We start from the raw sequence: 16735 nt of genomic DNA, 5'->3' as shown, positions 1-16735 counted from the left end.
CAGCTACCAGGGCCTTTCAGTCATGAGAACACAGCTACCAGGGCCTTTCAGTCATGAGAACAGCAGCTCCCAGGGACACTGATAGGCATCGTGATGACAGTAGCGGACACTGCTGTGTGACACACAGGAAGATTGGTCAGATAGTGAATCCTGGGAGTTCTCTTCACAGGGAGAACATGTTCTTTTTTTCTTCCCTCTTTTCTTTTTATTGTGTCTGTGTGAGAAATGGATGTTCGCTGAATCTAACATGGTAATCGTTTTACAGTATATGTAAATCAAAGCATCATGCTGTGCTTCTTAAACCTATGCAGTGATGAGTTTCAGTTATTTCTCAGAAAAGGGGATTTGTATGTGAGTATGTTTAGGTGGACAGAATTCTAACACAGAAAATAGGGACCTAAGAGACTAATTACCATGGTTTTAGTCTTAGATCAGGCTGGAAGAAGGGAAGTTGCAGATGAACAAAAATAAAAACCATCTTGCTTTATCCTTAGCAACTTGAAAACAGTCTGAATGAATTTGGTGAGAAGTGGGAGTTAAATCCTGGAGATGGAGCTTTTTATGGTCCAAAGGTCAGTATGAAAGTATATTTGAGTAGTGTGATTTTTATTTTGGGGTGAAGAAGACATACTTTAAGTTAGAAAGAAAGAAAGCCAGTCTTGTTAAACTACTGAGTTGAGCTTTAATATAGACAGCATCTTAAAATAACCCAGTCTTTACTTCTTAGATTGATATACAGATTAAAGATGCAATTGGTCGGTACCACCAATGTGCAACAATCCAGTTGGATTTTCAGTTGCCCATCAGATTTAATCTCACTTTTGTAAGGTGAGTTTCTGGAGTCTGCTCTGAGTGTACTCGTCTTCAGGGGGATATAAAGGAATATGTAAAGTAAAACAATTTTTTTTTCCTGTGTAGCCATGATGGTGATGATAAGAAAAGGCCAGTGATTGTCCATAGAGCCATCTTGGGGTCAGTGGAAAGAATGATTGCTATCCTCACTGAAAACTTTGGCGGCAAATGGTAATTTTTGTCATTGATTTGTCTAGACAATGTAAATTGACTAAAAGAAATGTCTGCTGTCCAGTTTAGTTATGCAGTAGAAAAGGAGAATGATCTGATTGGTCACTTCTAATTAATGACAGGTGTTCACTAAAGAATCATAATCTAAACCAAAATTTTTGCTTCAAGAATAATTAGTAGTACTATTTTTATTTCAGAACTTGATTTGTTTGAATGTTATATAATACTTTCTAATTGGAAGTTATTATACACTAAGAAGCACATTTGTTGTTTTGGGATTAATATGGTTTTGATGTTTCTGTCTGAGTAAACAAGAGTAGGCTTACCTTGTTGAGTATTGCTGATCGTAATAAGCAAGTATTTTGACGTCCCTTAGAAGCCAATTACTTTTTTTTTTTAATTGATCTTCAGGGGTTCTTTTTTTTTTTATTATGTTATATTAATCACCATACATTACATCATTAGTTTTTGATGTAGTGTTCCATGATTTGTACTCTGGTTTCTCTTCAGATCGTATAAATCTTTCGCCAGTTACTTTTTAATTGAAAGTACAGACTCCAAACTGATCAACATTTTTTGTCTTGTTTCTACAAGATTATGCTTTTGCTGGCAGAATATGAGCACATGACTTCCTTTTTTATTTTTAAGCAGTTTTGTCTGGGCCCACAATTTGTAAAGGCAGTTGAAAGCCACACAAGGTTATAAAACACTCATTTTGTAGAGTCTGCCATATTAATTATATTGATACAAAACTTTTGTAAAATGTTAATCGGTTTTACCTTAAAAGTTGTAGTCATTTCAATTTTATTTCTAATTTGGTTAGTTCAGTCATTAAAGGGAGTTTGTCATACTTGTCAGTGAAATGAAATGATCTCTTTTCAGTTGTTTCACAAAATCCAATCAAATATGGAAAACACTCTACTTGGTTTCTAGAGACTATGGCAATCCTCAGCTGATTGTTCTGTCAAACCTGTGATAGGTGGGAAACAGCCAGTTCAGGTAGAATTTAGTGCCTTTTCCCTGCTGTAATAAAACAACTGAAACTAGAGGACTGATTAAGAGAAACACTAGTCCTAATGTCTGCAGCATAGGGAAGATTTGACACCTGAAATCCTCCACAGGTAGAGTTACAAATAGTCAGTTTTTAATAAGAAGTGAAAACATAGGAGAACTTAGGGTGGTCAGGCTTGCAAGAGTCCAGACATTATTAAACGAGGCGCTACAGGTGGCATCTGCCTTTCAAAAAAAAAGGGAAAACACTCAATTTTTATCAAATACTGTCACCAGTTATTATCATTTACAATTGCTGAATACCGCAAAATGGATCTTGAATAACTGAAGGCATGGTCTGGTCCATGTCCCCCATGAAGAATAATTAATAAGAGAATGTTGAACAGTGAATCACTAAATGCAGTTCTTTCTTAGGCCCTCTGGCAGCTGGTGTGTGATGTTCTGTTTCCTGATATGTTGAGGTGCAAGGCAGAGTCCCTGCCCTCAATGTGCTTTGCCATCTGCCCTAGTAAATCAAACCTTAGTTACGGATTTTCCTGATTTAAGTTTCCCTCTCTGCTCCTGAATCTCCTCCCTTTAGTCTTTATTGGATATAAGGGGCAGGGGGAGAGTTTTTTAAAGTGGCCCTTGGAGCGCCTGGGTGGCTCAGTCAGTTAAGTGTCTGCCTTCAGCTCAGATCATGATCCCAGGGTCCTGGGATTGAGCCCCGCATTGGGCTCCCTGCTCAGCGGAGAGCCTGCTTCTCCCCCTCACTCTGCCTGCTGCTTTGCCTACTTGTGCTCTCAATCTCTGTTAAATAAATAAATAAAAATCTTAAAAAAAAATTTTAAAAAATAGATAAAATGGCCCTTGCATATTTTGGGAAGATACTGAAAAGCAGACTTAAGAAATGTGCCATCCTTTTTTAGGAAAGGGCCCCAATCCACATTAAATATTTTTAATTTCTTCTAAAGGCCCTTCTGGCTGTCTCCTCGCCAGGTAATGGTAGTTCCAGTGGGACCAACATGTGATGAATATGCCCAAAAGGTAATCCTTAAATACAACTTTTCTTTCAATTTACTGTCTGCCACTTGGCTTTCTAGATCTCATAAGACATACATATCCTTGGTAGCTCACGCCACTTGTGGTATAGAGAAATGTTCCTATTTCTGAACAGATTACATTACCTCTTTGATACTTTCCTACATGTTTCATGATCAGAAGACATAATTTGGATAGTGTTTTTAAATACGCTTGTATATTTTAGTGTTTAGTATGAGGAAATAATGCCCCAGTATGATACGTAATTTCCGATGCACAATGCAATTTAAGCTGCTCTTTGGTCAAAGAATAATTTTGCTTCATGTTTGTAATGTAAATTTCTTCAATTATTTGTAAATTTTCTTTTACCTTAATGGTGTGCCAGACCCATGTTTTGCCCTACCCATTGAAAAACTACCTTACTGGGCGCCTGGGTGGCTCAGTCGTTAAGCGTCTGCCTTCAGCTCAGGTCGTGATCCCAGGGTCGTGGGATCGAGCCCCGCATCCGGCTCCCTGCTCTGTGGGAAGCCTGCTTCTCCCTCTCCCATTCCCCCTGCTTGTGTTCCCTCTCTCACTGTGTCTCTCTCTGTCAAATAAACAAATAAAATCTTAAAAAAAAAAAAAGAAAGAGAAACTACCTTACTAACAGATTTGTAAATATCCATTCATACTTCACACCTTAAAGACTAGAACAGTCTGTTCTGTTAGAGGGACAATTCCATACTAAGGAATTTCAAATCGTTAAAAGTTGTGTTATATATAAGCATTGTTTCATAATTGCAAGCTAAAAGTAATAAATTGGCTGGTTAAAATCTAAATATCAGGGAACAGTATAACGTCAAAACCATCATGTTTCTAGATCATCAGAATAAATTGCATTCAGGTCTTAACTGTCTTAAAAAAAAATTCATGAACATTAGACCGCCTGAAAAGCAAACCATTCAGACATACTATATTTCTGTTACTTCGCACAATAGTTTTAGTTATAAATGATGAAAATCAGTTATGTTCTGTGCTTAATTGATTGTACTTTCTCTTATTTGCACTATGAAAGCTCACATGGTAGGAGAACGGTCTGTAATTAAATAACTCATTTCTCAACTGTAACAATACTGACTTACCCCAGTTGCGTCAGTGGTGGGGGTGGCATTTGGAGTTATGCGGGCATGGGGTTTTTGGTTCTATTGAGTGGACGGAGTGGGGGAGCACTACTACTGATACTTAATGACTGGAGACCAGATGTGCTAAACAGCCTATGATTATCCACTTCACCAGTTCCCGAGTAGTGCAACTCACATGCACACAAGGGCCCATGTGAAGAAACTAAAACACTATGCTTTATTCTTTAAAATAGCTTACAGTTGAAAGTATAATCTTATCGTGGCACCCATAATAAACCGTGCAAGAACCCTTCTAAAATTTGCGTACTTAACAAAAATCCCTATTGGTTAATGATCATGTAGACATAACAGCCTATTAGTGAGATAAAAATGGTTTATTCAGATCTTTTTGTCCTGTTAGTGGTAGTTGGTTGTCAGGTAGATGGAAATTTTAATCTAGTTTAATTTAACTTACAATTAATAAAATTTAATGTAGTGTTGCCTTTTTTTTTTGGAAAGGAAAAATGAAAACATTGTTTACTGTTCAATATACAAAAACTTAAGATGGTAAAGTGGAGCTGGTATTTTTGAGGGGAGAAAAAAAGGCCTGGAATAATAATCTCTAATGTAGATTGCCAACTTTAGATTCCTGGAAGTTTATTTCAAGAAATTCCAATTTGGTCTTTGCCTTTGGCTCCTTCATTTAAGAAGGTTTCTTTTTGGGGCACCTGTGTCGCTCAGTTGGTTAAGCGTCTGACTCTTGATTTTGGCTCAGGTTCATGAGATCAAGCCCTGTGTCTGTTTAAGATTCTCTCTCTCCCTCTCCCTCTGCGCCTCCAACCCCCACCCCCGCTTGCACTCTCTCTTAAAAAAAAGCTTTTTTTTTTTTAATCAAAAAGAAAATACCTGTTCAGAGAGAAAAAAAACTACTTTTTAGTATTTCTCAAACTTGATGTTTTCTTTTATTTTACATAAATTATTCTTGTAGAGTTCTATTTTTTTTTCTTACAGAGTTCTGTTTAGCTTAGGTCATGTACACAAAGTTATTATTAAAGAAATAATTAGTATTAAAAGACAATTTTATATGACTGTATTCCATTCTCTAGAAACATAAAAAACTATTAAGATGGTTTGGGCCTATTGTTTGTGCTGTCAACATTTCATATTAAAATGTTGCACACACAAATGACAGCAACAACTGAATTCCTGTTACCAGCTTGCTGCCTATTTGAGGGATCAGAAATACTACATTCTGTGTTAGATTGGACATCCATCATTATGTATTAATGTGGAGACTGATAAGCAATTTGTTTCTTGGCAACTATTTAGTGACTATAAGATATGTTTGCAAAAGGGTTTTTTTCTTTTGTAAAGAGCTGATTAAATTTAGCTGCTTGCCTGAATTCTGATTTTTAAGGATTTTCTAAAACATTTACCTCTCAAAAGCAAAATATATCTTTTTAATTTTTGAAAATGTAGTCCCAAGTCACAGATTAATAATATATGCTTCAATATACCTATTAGCATTCCTTTTTTAATAATTGCATGACTATCCAAGTCATATGTTAAATATTCATTTAAGATCAAAATATAATTCTTACTTTAGATCTGAAGAATTCTGTATCTGTTTAAATAGGTACGGCAACAATTCCATGATGCTAAATTCATGGTGGACGTTGATCTGGATCCAGGCTGTACGTTAAATAAGAAGATCAGAAACGCACAGTTAGCACAATATAACTTCATCCTAGGTAAGAAAGGAAACTTACCAAAGAAAACCTGCCAAACCTTAGGAAAACACTGAAGTCTTGAGACTTATGAGAATTGTGGTCGTTAGTTTAGCTCCCTCTAATCCAGATTCTTACACTATGAAGTTTGTTCATTTGTTGTAACAAAGGGAAATTTTGGTGTGAAAAAGAATAATGGTAAAGGTTTGTTTAAAAATCTTCTTTCCTTTATCTCCTATTCCTTCATATGGTAAGTTTTTATTAGGTTGGCTGGATTAAGTGACTCAGTAAGTACAGTGGTTTGAAGCATTATGAAATGATAGATTTTTTTAAATGAAAAGATTTTTAAATTGGTTGCCCAACTATACATGGTCACCTGAAAATTTTATTTTATTTTATTTTTAAATAGATTTTATTTCTTTAGAGCACTTTTAAGTTTGTAGCAAAATTGAGCGGAAAGGACAAAGTATCCTGTATACCTCTTGCCCAAAACCAACACAGCCCCCCTCACTACCAATATCCTGCACCAAACTGGTATACTTCTTACAAAGTCTGCAGTTTACATCAGTGTTCACTGTTGGTTTTGTACATTCTATGGATTTGGACAAATATATAATGACATTTGTCCACTGTTATGGTTTCACTGCCCCCCCCAAATTCTCTGTGCTCCACATACAAAACTCTCTTCCTAACCACAGGAAACCACTGATTTTTTCTTTTTTTTTTTTTACTATTTCCATAGTTTTGCCTTTTCCGGAATGTCATATAGTTGGAATCAGTATGTAGCCTTTCTAGATTGGCTTCTTTCAGTGAGTAATAATGCATTTAAGTAAGATTGCTACATGTCTTTTCATGGCTTGATAGCTCATTTGAACATTTTAAAGAATCAAAAGCTACATGGTGGCTTCTGGGTCCTAGGATCATTTCTGTTCAAATGTTCAATAAAAATCCTTCCACCTAACAAAGCTTTTTGTCTTTTGTTTTAGTTATTGGTGAAAAAGAGAAAGCCAGTGGCACCGTTAATATCCGTACAAGAGATAATAAGGTACATGGAGAGCGTACGATTCCTGAAACCATCGAGCGGCTACAGCAGCTCAAGCAGTCCCGCAGCAAACAAGCAGAAGAAGAATTTTAAAGAAGAACTTGACCCAGATTGGCTCAGTGGGAAAGGATTCTGTAGCATTAACTTTATACTCTAGAAAACATCGATTTATACCAAATTTGGAATAGTTTAGCAGAGTCTGCATAGGTGACTGCAGGATCAACCTATTTTGTGACCTATACAGGTTTTAGACAACATGTATTTGAAGGAGGTAATTAAAAGACATTAAAGTGATTTTATTTGTTAAATAAACATTGGAGCACTGGAAATAAAACATGAAGAATGCTTTAATGTAATGTGGGAGAATGTTTTTTTATAAATTTAATGAAGTTGAAAAACAAAAATTTTCAGATTTGATTAAAGTAAAAGACCAGAATTGGATTATGTTGGAAAAATAAAAACTTGAATTCATGTAAGTCTCAATGCTCTGTCCTTCACATACGTATACACCTGCCTGGAACAAATTGTGTGATTCAGTGTTTATCTTTAATGTTTTTTAATATGTTGTCATTTGGGAGGGAATGCTGTTCTCAGAGTGGGGGATGGGCTGGGTGGCTGCTTCTCAGGCATAGCAGGCATTTTTTTTTTAAGATTTTATTTATTTATTTGACAGAGAGACAGCAAGAGGGGGAACACAAGCAGGGGGAGTGGGAGAAGGAGAAGCAGGCCTCCCGCTGAGCAGGGATCCAGATGCGGGGCTCGATCCCAGGACCCTGGGATCATGACCTGAGCCGAAGGCAGACACCCAACGACTGAGCCACCCAGGCGCCCCATAGGAGGCATTTTTTAGGAGTGTCACTTTTTGATATGAACAATTAGAACCAACTATGAATCTAATATAAAGTAGATGTGCACAAATTTTTAAGATGAAGATGAGTTTTCAAAGAAATACATGTGGCTGGCAGACTGCTCTGGGCCTATATAGCATCCTGGTTATACAAATTCCCTATTTTCTCATAAGGAATAATTTTTCAATTTTCTACTGGTAAATGATTGGGAAAGCGCCACCAAATAAGGAGTTCCTTGTGTGGACATATATTAATTCCTCTTTAATACAGTCATCTGGAAAAGGCAACAGCCTGTCAGTTCTCTAATAACCGCAGTAGCTTGTTTGGCAGGGTCACTTCAAAATGAAGTCATTTTGCATAGATTAATCCTTAAAAGAGAGAAGACCTCTAATCATAGGGCTTTTTTTTTTAGAACTTTATAATTAATCCTTGCTTATAAACGTCTTAAGACTTAGCTTTTGACAGGTTTGTAATGAACTTTTATATGTATCTTGAGACTATATATTTGAAACAAAACCTTACAATCCTAAGTCATAATAAAATTTCTGATTCATTTAAAAAACCATGTATTTTATTTTTATTTCTTTACAATTCGTACTATCTTAATTTGAATTTTTCTTTGGTTTGAAAAAGTTCATATCATAGAATTATTTCAGATGGTTTCCGTAATAGTCCAAAAACCAACCTTGGTTTAGCTAGACTTTTTTGGGTACTTATTTTACACAAAGCAACAAATGGGTTATAAGTGATTTCCTTGAAATGTTTAGAGAAGCTTTATAAACCTCTCAGAACTTAAGATATAAAAGTGTAATAAAGGCACAGGTTGGTAGGACCAGGAGTCAAAGAATCTTTGTAACTGACACCTTAGCTTTAGTCCTCAGTCCTCAGTTCTAGGGGAAACATTAGGGCGCAACCCTCTAAGACCTCTTGGAACCGGGGGCTTATCCCATAAAGCTCTTAAGTCTGTAGTTCATTATGTTTTTGCTTTTGTTTTGTTTGTTTTTTTGTTTTGTTTTTGCTCTCTCCTGGAGTGCGGAGACTGGTCTATTCACTGTTTTATCCATCCATTCTATTCTGGTATTTGACTTGAAGAATTGAAGAGCTGAATTACTAAGCTTTTATCAATGAGCTAGTCTAGAGTTCTATGATCTCGGTAATCAAATATGCAAGAGCAGTTTTAGAACAGTGACAGCACAGTTGCAACCAGCATGCGACTCAATCTGTAAAGACCAATTTTGTGAAGTAAAAAAGGTACCAACACCAAAATATGTAGGAAAATGTAAAAGAGGTGCGCCTAAACCAAAATCTGCAGAGACAGATTAAGCCAGGAGTACTGGGGCAGGTTAAGGAGGTAGAGGCAAGGATAAAGGACCTCGAGTTGTGGGCTGAGTTCACACAAACCCTCTGCTGCCTCGTGTGCCCCATGAGTCGCCTCAGCTCACTTCTTCGCCTTTGTTACAGCAAGGGACACCTGCATCTCACTTCAGACCCCTGCACCATGACTGCTACAGTGCTCCTCAGATTGCTGGGCATGTGAGTCACCAGAAGGTGGCATGAAATACAGACTCACTCTCTAGGTTCTGGGCTGGGTTCGAGATGCTGCATCTAACAAGCTCCCAGCTGGTGCTGAGAAGCACACTTTGAGAAGTCTCTCCTTCGGACGGGTCTTGCTCAATTCGGCCTCAAAAAAAAAGTCGAACAGTAACAAAAGGCTTAGGAGGAAATCAGTCTCTTGTCCTTTGACAAGATTTCACCCATTCCCACACTGCCCCAGACAACCACTTTTAGGCGCGCTGGTGTATGCCCTGTTCCTGTTTCTAAAGACGGCTGCTCTCTCTTGGTTCATCACTTTTGGAACCCCTCTACTGACTTCTGTTTCAAAAGATGGGGATTTTCTTTTGTACTCCTTCATCTTCTCCCTCCATCCTTCCAACATCTCACCTTGTTAAATCCATATTAGGTGCTATTTTTACTATGTTCATAAATGCTATTGCTCTGATAAGCCAAATAGTCTTCTATGATTACATTATTTTTCTAGTACAATTTTTTGTTTTACTGGAGTTAATAATTATCTTTCAGAATATTTTCTTGGAATATCTGACTTGACCATCTCTGTTTTATTCCTTTCACTCCAGTTTCCCAAAAGTCAAAATTTTTTCCAGCTTTATTGAGATATTATTGACATATATGAGTTTAAGGAATACAATGCAATGATTTGATACACATATATATTGCAAAATGATTATCACAATACGGTTAGTTAACACCTTCATCCCTTCACAATTACAATCTAAAAGTCAAACTGGACAGACATTTCACTGGTTGCATTTATCCCGTGAGACAAATCCCCTTTAGAGTCCTGTCTCCCGCTCCGATCCAGGCTCATGGCAGCCCTCCCATGTGACAGCCCCCACCTCTCTAGCATGTTTGGTTCTCTTTCCTGGATTCCATGTTTTCCTTTTTCCGGGCTACTTCCTGTTGGACAGGATTTTCCAGTTGCTTTTCAAAGAAGGATGCATAGGATTCTTGATTGCAAACAAATTTTTTTCTTAGAATTGGGAAGACCTTGATTCTGTTTTCTTCCGCCTTCTAGTGCTTCTATGAGGAATCCATTCCGATTCCCGTTCTTTTGTATGTCCGCTATCATTTTCTCTGAAAGGTTTAGATCTCTTTTATTTAGCCTTACTGTTCTGAAATTTCATGGGGATGGTGTAGGTCTTTTGACTTCCAATATAGTGAGCAGCCTTTTCATTCTGGACATTTGTATCCTTCCGTTCTGAGAAATGCTTTTTGTGTTGCCTTTGTTGGTTTTCTCTTCTGTTTTCTGTTCTTAATGGACTTTCTATTATTTAGGGGTTTGATTTTAGTTTCTAAGAGTTCATTCTTGTTCTTATGTTATCTTAAAGCATCCTATTCTTGTTCCTTGAATTCAATTTCTTAGGGTATTTGTTTAAATTACATTCAAGTTTTGTTTAGCATACTGCATTATCTCCACTTTCTTCTAAGTTTATATGTTTATGTTCTGGGCTCTGTCATATTGTAAGTATGCCTAACTGCCAGAAATCCTTATTGAAGTGTGAAGTGCTAAAATATACATCGGAAGCGTGTGCGCACGTGGGCGCGCGTTACAGAAGGTGGTTTATAGTTTGGAGGACTCAGGGAATTAATACCTGGTGGGCAAATTATTTTCTCATTCTCTTCTGTTCTTAATGGAACTTCTATTATTTAGATGATCTAATTTCCTAGGGTTCTTCTTAACTTTATTTTTCCGTTCATTCTACTGATTTTTTAAAAAAATATTTCAATTGTTTACTTTTTTAAGTTGTTAAAGTTCTTCCTCGTTCTTATCCTGTTTCCTTATATTATAGCATCCTGTAGGGGGCATTAAGTTTCTTTAGAGAACTTTCTTCCAATCTTCCTGAGAGGTAGCCTGTGGCTTTTTGGTGTTGCATTTGGGAAGCGGGCTAAGGAGAGGAAGTCTAACAGCCAGTATGCAGACTTCCACCTACACTCCTATGGGCGGAATAGTACCTCGTCAGAGCCCTCCCCTGACTCAGCTGTCCCTGCAGTCTCTCTGGTTCTCTACAGAATAAACCCAGCAATCTTGGGGAGGGGGATGGGCAGGATGGAACAATCACCTGACTGCACAAGTTAAGATGCAGACAGGTGTCTAACTGCTCTCTATGTACTTTCAAACAATGCTTTTATATTTAGTTCCCCTTTTTCCCTTGTACCCGATCCTCTAATTCCTGAATCCTTCTCAGTTCTTCAGGGCAAATAGCCTTGCTACTCCTACCCTTTTCAAGTACTTAAACTTGACCTTCCTTTTCCCTGCTGCATCCAATGCCCCATTTACTTTCCATCTTCAGACGTTGTGGTTTCGGTTACAGATGTCTCCTCCTAGGCCAGCCTGCTAATTGCCTGTCCAACTTCTTACTTCCTGAACTCAGATTTTGTTGAGGAAGTCACTGTGCCCTCCTTAAGATGCTCAGCTTCCCAGAAGTTTGTTTTCCCCCCTGGGAGTACTCATGAGATAGATCTGACCAATGAGAGAAGAATGGGAGTCCTGGCGGGGAGTTCTGGGAAAGCTTGCTAAAGAGGACAATTTTTCTTTTTCTTTTTCTTTTTTTCTTTTTTTTTTTTTTGCCCTTTCCCTGCCCTTCTTGTCAATTCCTTCTTCCTCTTTCCGCTTGGAAGGCAATTCAGCAGCCACCATGCACCCACAAGGTGACCATGAGAATGAAAGCCACATGTTCATAGTGAAAAACACAATGATAGAAGGACCTCAACTCACTGGTGATGTTGTGGATCTGCTGAACCTGCCCAAACTGCCAAAGTCTGGATTTCTTCTGTGAGAGAAATAAACACACGTTTGATTGAATTCCTATGGTCACGTTTCTGGTTCATCATAGCCAAAGCAGTCCCCAACTCATACACCTCCTTTCATCAAAGATGAACAAGTGTTTTGCTCTTTGTTTCAAGGTCATTATTTGAACTAACAGTACTGAAAGTCCTTTATCTGCTTTAGGATCTCACAAGAGTCTAGTCTTCCGATTCCTTTTATTTTACCCCTGCCCCAGGACACCTTTTGCTTTTCTTCCTCACCAAGCCTTGACTTCCATGGCTGATCACTTGAATTCCTTTTTCATGAACACTCTCAACTTTCAAACATTGTTGCTCATTTGACCCATTGAACAAATACTTAACTTTCCTCCATTCCTACAGCCAAATGACTGGGCACTGTTAGGAAAAAGTACAGAACCATAAGAATTAGTGCGACATCTAGTTCATGATCTCCAACTCAGATGCACGATAATTTATCCTCGTGAGTAGTTTCTTTATCCAGTCCCTCAGTAAGTATCACTACTTTCTTCAAATCTGCTACATCTCTCTCAGCTTAAATCTATCTAAAAGCCTATGGAAATCATGCGACTTTATGTTTTCAAATATCACTTCACACTTCATCTACCCCCCTCACTCTCAGTAGACTACTGGCTCTCCTCTTACTTCCTTAAACCTAGAAATCTCTATCAGTGCTTCCCTCCTTCTCTCCAGTGTGAATGAGGTCTTCTTCCTTCTCCTTTTAAGGCCAACCATTCTACTGGAGCTCTTAGTCCTGTGGGAGAGAATGTGGTCTAGAGGCAAAGGTATGGGCCTTGTAGCCAGACATTTGGGTTAACATCCTAACTCGCACTTACCAGTTAGGCAAGTTCATTTAATTTCTCTGAGCCTCTTTTCTTACCTATAAAGTGTGGATAATGCCTCTTTCATTGAAATTGTTATAGAGTCACTAAGTTTTTTATGTAGTGTAAGAAAATAATGTTGTTCTCATTTTCCTCCAGCACTTTGCTACAATAGTTATTTCTGCTGTATCACAGACTTCTCGCCTAATTGTCTTCTACCTCTCAACCCCAAAGCACCATCTTTTCTGTTCTGCTGTATTGTGTTTTTGCATATTCTGACTTCAACCCCCTCCACACCATTGAAGGGGTGCTTTCCAAAGACCAGAGATACTCTGTGCTGCATTTGACCACTCTCTCTGAAGGAATTCATGTGTTCGGGGGAAAAATAACCCACTGGGATCCAACTATGGAACTGGGGCTTCATTAGGCAGTGATCAATGAGGATCTTGTCCTCATGGAGTTTACAGTCTAGCAGGAGAGGACGAAATCAAATACTTACAGTCCTGATGTATATTGTGAAGGAGGAAGCATCGGGACAATGGAAACACGCATTGTCTGCAGAGTCATGGAAGGCAGATCAAGAATGAAGGGCAGACTGTGAAATCAGGAGCTGTGGAGAATGAGAGCAAGGGACTGACGGAAAAGCTATCAGGACAGAAGTGACCAGGCTTGGGAGGAGGATGGGGAGAAAGAAGTAGCGGGAATAGGAGGCAGGGATTCTGTGGAATTGATTTAGATTTGCAATGGCCTGCTTGCGGTGACGTTTATGTGTTGACTTCGAAACTATAACTTTATAGTCTGGGCTCTTAAGATATTCAATCGGGGAGACTTAGGTAAGCCAATTTCTTCATGGCATGACTTCCTGAAGTGCATTAAAGATCTCCAGTGATGCCGGAAGTCTGTTTATCGGAGGGGACTCTCTGGCTACTAGTGTAAGGAATTCACTCTGGGAAAGCCTCATCTAGGATTCTGTAGTCGTGGGAAAAAATGAGGCTATTTTAATTCCAGGCAGCAGGGGGCAACCTTGCCCTCCTTATCCGGATTGATAGAGGCTTCAGGTGAGGTTAAAGTAAAATCAGTTAAAATCACCTTAGTGCTAGTTCGAGATTCTTCTGTTTCCTCCATGGTTACCCCCAAGTTTATCTCCATTATTGCAGAAAATCAGCTATGAGAATTGTTGGAATAAGCTGCCTACTGAGGTGTCAAAACTAACTCAGGTGGAAACATCTTTCTGAGTTGCCCCCTTACTGGAGAAGCGTAATGGAATCAAACAGCATTATTTGATTATGTTTACATCTTAAAATGGGACCTTGCACTGGTCGTTCTCAGCTGCTCCTCATTATAACCATACAAGATTATGTTTCATATCTGTATGTATTTATCATAAATTAAACGTAAGCTCATTTAGAAAAACTAAAAATATAAATAAGGAATAAAAGACTCATAATTTCATAGCATAGATAATTACCATTATACTTTCCTGTATATCCATCCACATTAGACTTATAAATAGGATTATATGTTATCAGTTTAATTATCTGATTTTCATTTTCACTTTATACCCCAAACATCATTTTAATATCTACAGAATAGATCAATAAATGACTATAACACATGAATTTAATAAAATTCCTACACTTGAGCAGTTAGCCTTCCGGCCTTCTAAAATTATATATAGGAATTTTGAACCAACTTGTAACGCAACCTTCTAATGTATTTTTGTTGATGTTAAAAAAAAACTTTCTCTGTTTTCATTATTTCCCTATTCATATTCTGCATTAACCATCGTCATGTTTCTCTCCATACCTCCCTCCAAGTTCATACAGGAATGTTCAACCATCTATGCACTTACATAGTTTTATTTTTAATAAACAAAAAAATAGCATTATAGGATTATACATCTTGCTTTTCTTGCCTAACAGTAAACAGTGGCAAAACCTTCAGGTCTATGGGTATAGATCCAATTTATCCTTTTAAGAAGCTGTAGACAATCCCATTGTAAGACATAATCACTTACCTAACAGAGAAAGACAACTTTGCCGACCTGAAGAGTAAAAAATGCTAACTCACTGCTCAATGATTTTCTTTCTTCTAGTACTAGGATATAAAATAAACTGTTGAATGAGAGATATAGGCATTACTTCCAGTTTGGAGACAAGAGATGGCAGAGCCATGGCTGTGCTGGGAGTTTGATGAACTGTAAAATGCACTTGCCCTCAGGCAGGGTAGCAGTGATAGTGAGGTGCACTGTGTCCGTCCCACCTGGCTGTGACCCCCCAAAGTCTTACCTCCGTCCTGCCAGCTCTGCCTCAGGCGGCTCCTTCCCCAGGGCCAAACTTGAATGGAAAGGGAGCAGGGCAGGCAAAGAGGCCCAGCTGATTCTCAACTGTGGCCAGAAAATACAAAATGACACAAAACTTTATGATACATAGAGTTACTATTATGATAGGTGATTGGAAGGAAACACATTTTTCTATGGCATTATTCCCCAAAGAGGATCAGTAAAGCCCTTTTGCTAAGACATCTTGCAGGAACATGTTGTTTTTTTAAGGACAATTTTTATTTTTATTTTTATTTTTATTTTTTTTAAAGATTTTATTTATTTACTTGAGAGAGAGAATGAGAGAGAGAGAGAGAGAGCACATGAGAAGGGGGAGGGTCAGAGGGAGAAGCAGACTCCCCGCCGAGCAGGGAGCCCGATGCGGGACTCGATCCTGGGACTCCAGGATCATGACCTGAGCCGAAGGCAGTCGCTTAACCAACTGAGCCACCCAGACGCCCTTTATTTTTATTTTTAATTTTTTTATTTTATTATGTTAGTCACCATACATCATTACAGCATTAGTTTTTGAATAGTGTTCCATGATTCATTGTTTGTGTGTAACACCCAGTGTTTCATTCAATACGTGCCCTCTTTAATACCCATCACCAGGCTAACCCATCCCCCAACCCGCTCCCCTCTAGAACCCTCAGTTTGTTTCTCAGAGTCCATGGTCTCTCATGGTTTATCTCCTCCTCCAATTTCCTCCCCCCCTCATTTTTCCCTTCCTGCTATCTTCTTTATTTTTTTTAACTTATAATGTTTCATTTGTTTCAGAGGTACAGGTCTGTGATTCATCAGTCTTACACAATTCACAGCACTCACCATAGCACACACCCTCCCCAATGTCCATCACCCAGCCACCCCATCCCTCCCACCCCCCACCACTCCAGCAACCCTCAGTTTGTTTCCTGAGATTAAGAATTCCTCGTATCTGTGAGATCATACGATACATGTCTTTCTCTGATTGATTTATTTCGCTTAGCATAATACCCTCTAGTTCCATCCACATCGTTGCAAATGGCAAGATTTCATTCCTTTTGATGGCTGCATAATATTCCATGGTATATATATACCACATCTTCTTTATCCATTCATCTGTTGATGGACATCTTGGCTCTGTCCGTCCATAGTTTGGCTATTGTGGACATCGCTGCTGTTTAATGTGTTCATTTTCGTTAAATCAAGGGTGTCATGGGATCAGTAGCTGGGGATTAGATACATAGGTAAGGAACCGGTGAGGGGGAGATACAAGAATATAAGGGTTTTAGGGTTTGGGAAATAATTCCCCTTTCTCCCTCTCCTGGATGTGAAACCAGTTGAGAAAGAGAGAGAAATTCTAGCAGCTGGAGAGCCCGTCATTTCCTTTATCACTGACAAATTGTTCAGAGTATACAGTCCCATATCTGTCATTCTTTATAGAGGTAGATGTAAATTCCTCCATCCAGTCCAGGGAGAGTT

At 38.4% G+C, this 16735-nt stretch overlaps 1 protein-coding gene across 1 annotated transcript in view; it reads left to right on the top strand.

Moving 5' to 3' along the window:
• TARS1 (threonyl-tRNA synthetase 1) overlaps positions 1-7394 on the top strand; it is a 26047-nt gene extending 18653 nt beyond the window's left edge. The window contains exons 14-19 of the mRNA XM_025867429.2: positions 495-572; positions 728-828; positions 919-1023; positions 2988-3060; positions 5791-5905; positions 6868-7394. Coding sequence (XP_025723214.1) covers positions 495-572; positions 728-828; positions 919-1023; positions 2988-3060; positions 5791-5905; positions 6868-7016 — 621 coding nt within the window. The 3' untranslated portion in view covers positions 7017-7394. The remainder of the gene's footprint in view (positions 1-494; positions 573-727; positions 829-918; positions 1024-2987; positions 3061-5790; positions 5906-6867) is intronic.
• The last annotated feature ends 9341 nt before the right edge of the window (positions 7395-16735 follow it).

The sequence above is a fragment of the Callorhinus ursinus genome, unplaced genomic scaffold (genome assembly GCF_003265705.2).
Source record: "Callorhinus ursinus isolate GAN/ISIS: 27379988/994484 unplaced genomic scaffold, GSC_fseal_2.0 scaffold3, whole genome shotgun sequence".
Taxonomy (NCBI): domain Eukaryota; kingdom Metazoa; phylum Chordata; class Mammalia; order Carnivora; family Otariidae; genus Callorhinus; species Callorhinus ursinus.
This window is presented reverse-complemented; position numbering and strand designations above follow the sequence as displayed.